We start from the raw sequence: 5682 nt of genomic DNA on the forward strand, positions 1-5682 counted from the left end.
AAAACAATGTGCTTTTCTAGGGTATAGTCCTCAACACAAAGGTGTCAAGTGTTTAGATATTTCTACTGGCCGTGTCTATATATCCCGTGATGTCGTTTTTGACGAAACACAATTTCCTTTCGCCACCCTACACCCAAACGCCGGTGCTCGCCTCCGAGAAGAAATTCTCCTCTTACCTACTCATCTTACCACAATTGATCAAGGGGGTCCGAATTCTGATAATCAAATGCTGACTAATCCTGCTACTAATGGTGTGCATGAGTTTTCTGATGATGTTCCGGGAGATAGCAGTGAAAAAATCGCGCCGGCAGGTCCATATCGCATGTGTCCGCATCCAGGAGGCAAATCATCCTCGGGATTGGCTCCGCAGCAGCAGCTCAGTCGATCTCCCTCGGAATTGGCGCCGGCAGACGCGCCAGACGCCCAGGCGACAGCGCCAGCCTCCTGTTGTTCTATGTTGACATGAGAAAAAAATTGGAAAGCAAGACGAGGCAATGAATATCGTTGCCGACCTGACACGGGGCCCGGATCTGCTGCGGGACCGGGCGCAGACTCCTGTGCACCCACGCGCGCGCCGAAGACCGGCGTTCGCCTCAAGGCTGATCCGCCGTCATCCTCCAATGATGAGGCCCCAGGATCTTCTGCGCCTACAGAACATGCTGCACCTGATCACACTGCCACAGAAGATCCGGCGGGAGCAGATTCTGCTACAGGAGCTTCTGTTTCGGGATTTTCTGTGGCCGAGGATCCTGATGCTGCACCGTCACGACGTACACGACTACAGCATGGGGTAATACATCCTGTTAATTATAAAGACATAACCAAATACGGTATGGTTTGTTCTACAGGTGAACCCCAGACGCTCCAGGAAGCGCTTGGTGATGAAAGATGGAAAAATGCTATGAATGAAGAATACATGGCACTCCAGAAAAATAAAACTTGGCATTTGGTTCCCCCACAGCAAGGTAAAAACTTAATTGATTGCAAGTGGGTATTTAGAATAAAGAGGAAATCTGATGGAACTATTGATCGCTACAAAGCTAGGCTCGTTGCAAAGGGTTTTAAACAACGGTATGGCATAGATTACGAGGACACATTTAGTCCGGTTGTTAAAGCTGCCACTATCCGTCTTGTTTTGTCTATTGCCGTTTCCAGGGGATGGAATCTCAGGCAACTTGATGTTCAGAACGCGTTTCTTCACGGTGTTCTGGAAGAGGAGGTATATATGAAACAACCTCCTGGGTTTATAAGTAAAAGTGCACCCTCTCATGTCTGCAAGTTGGACAAAGCACTTTATGGTTTGAAAGAGGCACCAAGAGCATAGTGCTCTTGTCTCTGTCACAAAATGCAAACACTTGATTTTGTCCCTTCAAAGTCTGACACCTCTCTGTTCATCTACAACAAGTTCAATACATGCATGTTTGTCTTGATATATGTTGATGATATTATTGTGACAAGCTCATCTGATGAAGCTATCACAGGGTTGTTAAAAGATTTGAGTGCCGACTTTGCCTTGAAGGATCTTGGAGACTTGCATTATTTTCTTGGGATTGAAGTAAATAGGCACAAGGATGGACTTCATCTCTCCCAAGAAAAGTATGCAGTTGACTTGGTAAGAAAAGCTGGTCTACAGGGTTGTAAACCTACACCTACTCCACTGTCCAGTTCAGAAAAGTTATCTCTCACACAAGGAACTCTCTTGACTCAAGAGGATAGCACAAAATACAGAAGCTTGGTAGGAGCTCTTCAATATCTTACTCTTACTAGGCCTGATATTTCTTTTGCTGTCAACAAAGTATGTCAGTTCCTTCATGCACCTACAACTGTTCATTTGACTGTTGCCAAACGGATAGTTAGATATGTCAAAAACACATTAAGCATGGGTCTCAATTTTAGCAAGTCATCCTCTACACTTGTCAGTGCATTCTACTTGTCAGTGCATTCTCTGATACTGATTAGCCAGGCTGTCTTGATGATAGACGCTCTACTGGTGGTTTTGCTATTTCTTTGGACCCAACTTAATTTCATGGTGTGCTCGCAAGCAAGTTACAGTCTTCAGATCTAGTACAGAGGCAGAATATAAAGCATTGGCAAATGCCACGACTGAAATCATATGGGTTCAATCCATGCTCGAGGAACTTGGTATAAAAAGTAAACAAGCTCCATGTTTGTGGTGTGATAACCTTGGTGCTACCTATCTCTCAGCTAATCCAGTGTTTCATGCCAGGACCAAACACATTGAGATAGACTTTCATTTTGTTAGAGAGAGGGTGGCTCACAAACAACTTGACACTCGTTTTGTGCATTCCAGTGATCAAATTGCAGGTGGATTCACAAAAGCATTGCCGTTCAAGAGCTTTGAAAACTTCAAGTATATTCTCAACTTAATGGAGTTGTGATTAAGGAAGGGTGTTAAACACATCAATATCTACATGGCTGGCGGATATCTTCATGAGGTGCATCTGGTTAGGTAGTTAGAGTATAATGTTTATCTCTTGTAACTCTTATCTCTACCTCCTTTCTTCCTCTCCAAGAATGTAATCTCAACCCCATGTATGCGCTGTTATGGGAGGTGCGCCTCATCTATATAACACGAAGCCGTCGGCCTGAGAAGGCAAGACGTTCCGCTAGTTCGCACAGAGGGCACCAGCAGCAATGACTGCTACACAGCCGGACATGGAATTGCAGAAGGATCAGAGGCATCCTCTTTTGTCCAACAGAACTGATGGCACTGACAACATGAGCCCCGTGCAGAAAGCAATCAGACAGGCATACCAGAGCACCGGGCACCTCGCCAAACTCCTTCCATCAGGCACCGTGCTTGCCTTCCAGCTGCTGGCTCCAACCATGGCTAAACAAGGCCACTGTGGTGACTTGGATCGGATGATGATGGGAGGGCTTGTGGTGCTCTGTGCACTCTCGTGCTTTGTTGTTACCTTCACAGATAGCTTCAGGGATGAGAACGGAAAGGTACAATACGGGTTTGCCACGTTCAAGGGATTGTGGGTCATTGATGGTGGAGTTACTCTTGATCCACACGCTGCGGTTGAATATAAGATGACATTTCTAGACTTTTTCCATGCAGCTGTCTCAGCAGTGATTTTTGTTGCAATCGCCCTATTTGACCAGAATGTGGCATCTTGCTTTTATCCAATACCATCAGAGGACACAAAGCAAGTTCTCACAACATTGCCAGTTGCTATTGGAGTTATTGGAAGCATGCTGTTTGTTAGCTTCCCAACCACCCGCCATGGCTTTGGCTTCCCAGTCTCTCCACAGTACCTGGGTCTTCAAAAGATTTGTTTGCTCTAATTCCTGTTGATCAAACACAGAGTCGAAAACCCCTTAAGCGGGATAGAGAGAAATATACAGCACTATTTCTCTAAAATAATATTTATAAGAGTACCTATGGTGGCCTTCGACATGAACATGTTTTGTGTATTCATAAATGAACAGTGCTGGCACCTGGGAGGACAATATATTGGATACGTCTTTGGCACATACCACAATTTTTTAAATCTTTCATATGATACAACTAAGACTTTTGGTTGAATGGTTAAAGCGCCGAACTCATAATTGGTAAATTTGAGGGTTCAATTCCTACTGGATGCACGTGAACAGGAACGTTCCATAAGTCTACTGGAATTGGCTCTCTATCCACGGAATCTCATCCATCATGTATATTCATACCATAACATAGGAACAATATGAACTCGAATTCTTATTGATACTCGAACTCAGAGCATAGGAGGGAAAGTCGATACATGGATGGAATCAAACACTAGGCAGGCACGGAAAAAAGTCTTCATTAATTGTGAAAGAAGCAATATACCAGGAGTTGATAGCTTGTTTTTGCCTTGAATCTTCATACATATATGTAGTTAAGTTTTGTATTGTAATTTGCTAGTTTTTCCAAAATTAACATGTCTAGAAAAGAAGACTTTAAAAATCATATCAGACTGCATTCTTGAAGTCATACCACACAGCTTTTAAGTCGTCGTGCAATAACCTGAACAAACATTTTGGTCAACGAAATAAGGAAACAGAAGACACATGACAAGAATAGAAATGAACTTCAGCAGAGCGCGTGTATGTATCTTTATACATACAAAAGCAAGAGATATGGAAGACAACCCCACATCGTACCTGAACACTGCCCGCATGCTTGTCACTTCAAAAATTATTCATACAATAAATATTAGTACTTCGCATATCCTGGACATGGAAGCACTGGAGTTTAAGGGTTTTGGTGGCAGAACTCTCTCTCACTTGTGCAACCGCATGATGGAACGAGTGTGTCGGTTCACAATTTTTGCTTGATAAGTCTTAGGCAGAACATGTACCAGCACAGTGTAGCAGGGGGGCAGCCTGGTGCATGTAGCTCCCACTTGTGCAGAGTCCGGGGAAGGGTCCGACCAGCACAGTGTAGCACCACATTTGTTTTTATTTTCAATCAGATAACTGCTAATTGGTCCCATATTTGCTCAGCTTCTTGTCTGACTTTCTTCTTACTCCAATACCCACTGACAATAACATCCCATGTTTCCCTCTCAGGGATGCACCTCTCTGACAACATGTCAAGCACAACACGAGCTGCTTTCTCCAAATGGTTCTTTTTGCAGAAGAACTCAACCAGGAGATGGAAGGTGCTTGGCTCGGTAGAAATGCCACGAGTCCTCATGCTCTGGTACACCTGGAAAGCCCTCCCAACTTCACCCTTAACACATAATGCTGTCACCACTGCAACGTTTATCCTGACATGAAGGCTCCAAGTCACCCGGTTCGGTTGAACGCCAGCAAGAACCATCTCATCCAGGTAATTTGCAGCCTCCACAGCCCTTCCTGCATCACACAGCCCAACAATGAGCTTCCCAAACAATCCAGCATCAGGCTTCCTCCCCTGGAGACGCATCCGGTCCAAAACCTCCATTGCCTCCCTCAGCAGGCCCTCCTTACAGAGGCCATTAATGACAGAACTATATATGATTGTATTTGGCGGCTTCACCTCCTTGGCCAACCTCTCCAGCAAGTCCAGTGCTGATGCTGCACGCCCACCCTTGGACAAACCATCAATCAGAGAACAATAGGTGACAACATTAGGTGCAATACCTCTCCTCCCCATTTCGTCAAACATCTCCAGTGCATCATCCAAGCAGCCCTCCCGTGCGAGCCAATTGATGATAGTCGTGTAAGTAACCACTGTAGGCGCAACGCCATTTTCTACCATCTCGGAAAACAGCTCCTGGGCCTCGGCCCTGCGGCTGCGGCGGCAGAGCCCGTCGATGAGGGTGTTGTAGGAGCAGGCGTCAGGTTTGGGGATGTTGCGGAAAAGGCGGACCGCGTCGTCGATAGGAGCGTCGGCATCAGAGCAGTGGGCCTTGAGGAGGACGTTGTAGGTGGCGATGGTGGGGCCGAAGCCGGCGGCGCGCATGTCGGCGAGGAGGGAGTGGGCGAGGGGGAGATGGGAGTGCGCGACGAGGCCGGCAAGGACGGCGGTGTAGGAGCGGGCGGAGTGGGGGAGAGAGAGGGCGGAGGGGGCGGAGCGGAAGAGTTGGAGGGCGTCGAGGGGGCGGCGGGTGCGGGAGAAGGCGCGGAGAAGGGTGAGGAAGGGGGGCTCGAGGTCGGCGTTGGAGGGGGAGCGCGGGCGGGGGGGGGCGGGGAGGGAGGGGGGGGGGGGGCGGG

General features: G+C 47.1%; 2 protein-coding genes across 2 annotated transcripts; one reads left to right on the forward strand and one right to left on the reverse strand.

Annotated features, from left to right (window-relative positions):
• Positions 1-2237: 2237 nt before the first annotated feature.
• On the forward strand, positions 2238-3312 carry LOC125529140 (protein DMP6-like). Its single transcript, XM_048693550.1, has one exon. It carries the CDS (start codon positions 2656-2658, stop codon positions 3310-3312), a length of 657 nt encoding a protein of 218 aa, XP_048549507.1. The 5' UTR covers positions 2238-2655.
• A 747-nt stretch (positions 3313-4059) lies between these two features.
• LOC125529139 (pentatricopeptide repeat-containing protein At5g46100-like) lies at positions 4060-5647 on the reverse strand (the record flags this gene model as incomplete). The annotated part of the gene is made up of 1 exon (XM_048693549.1): positions 4060-5647. A coding segment is annotated over one exon (1194 nt), but the record flags the coding sequence as incomplete, so codon positions are not given.
• Positions 5648-5682: the final 35 nt, after the last annotated feature.

This window comes from Triticum urartu, unplaced genomic scaffold, assembly GCF_003073215.2.
Source record: "Triticum urartu cultivar G1812 unplaced genomic scaffold, Tu2.1 TuUngrouped_contig_5370, whole genome shotgun sequence".
NCBI classification, from domain to species: domain Eukaryota; kingdom Viridiplantae; phylum Streptophyta; class Magnoliopsida; order Poales; family Poaceae; genus Triticum; species Triticum urartu.

Bases quoted from the DNA above. Each gene is read 5' to 3' on its own strand.
- LOC125529140 (XM_048693550.1), top strand. From the start codon at position 2,656: ATGACTGCTACACAGCCGGACATGGAATTGCAGAAGGATCAGAGGCAT.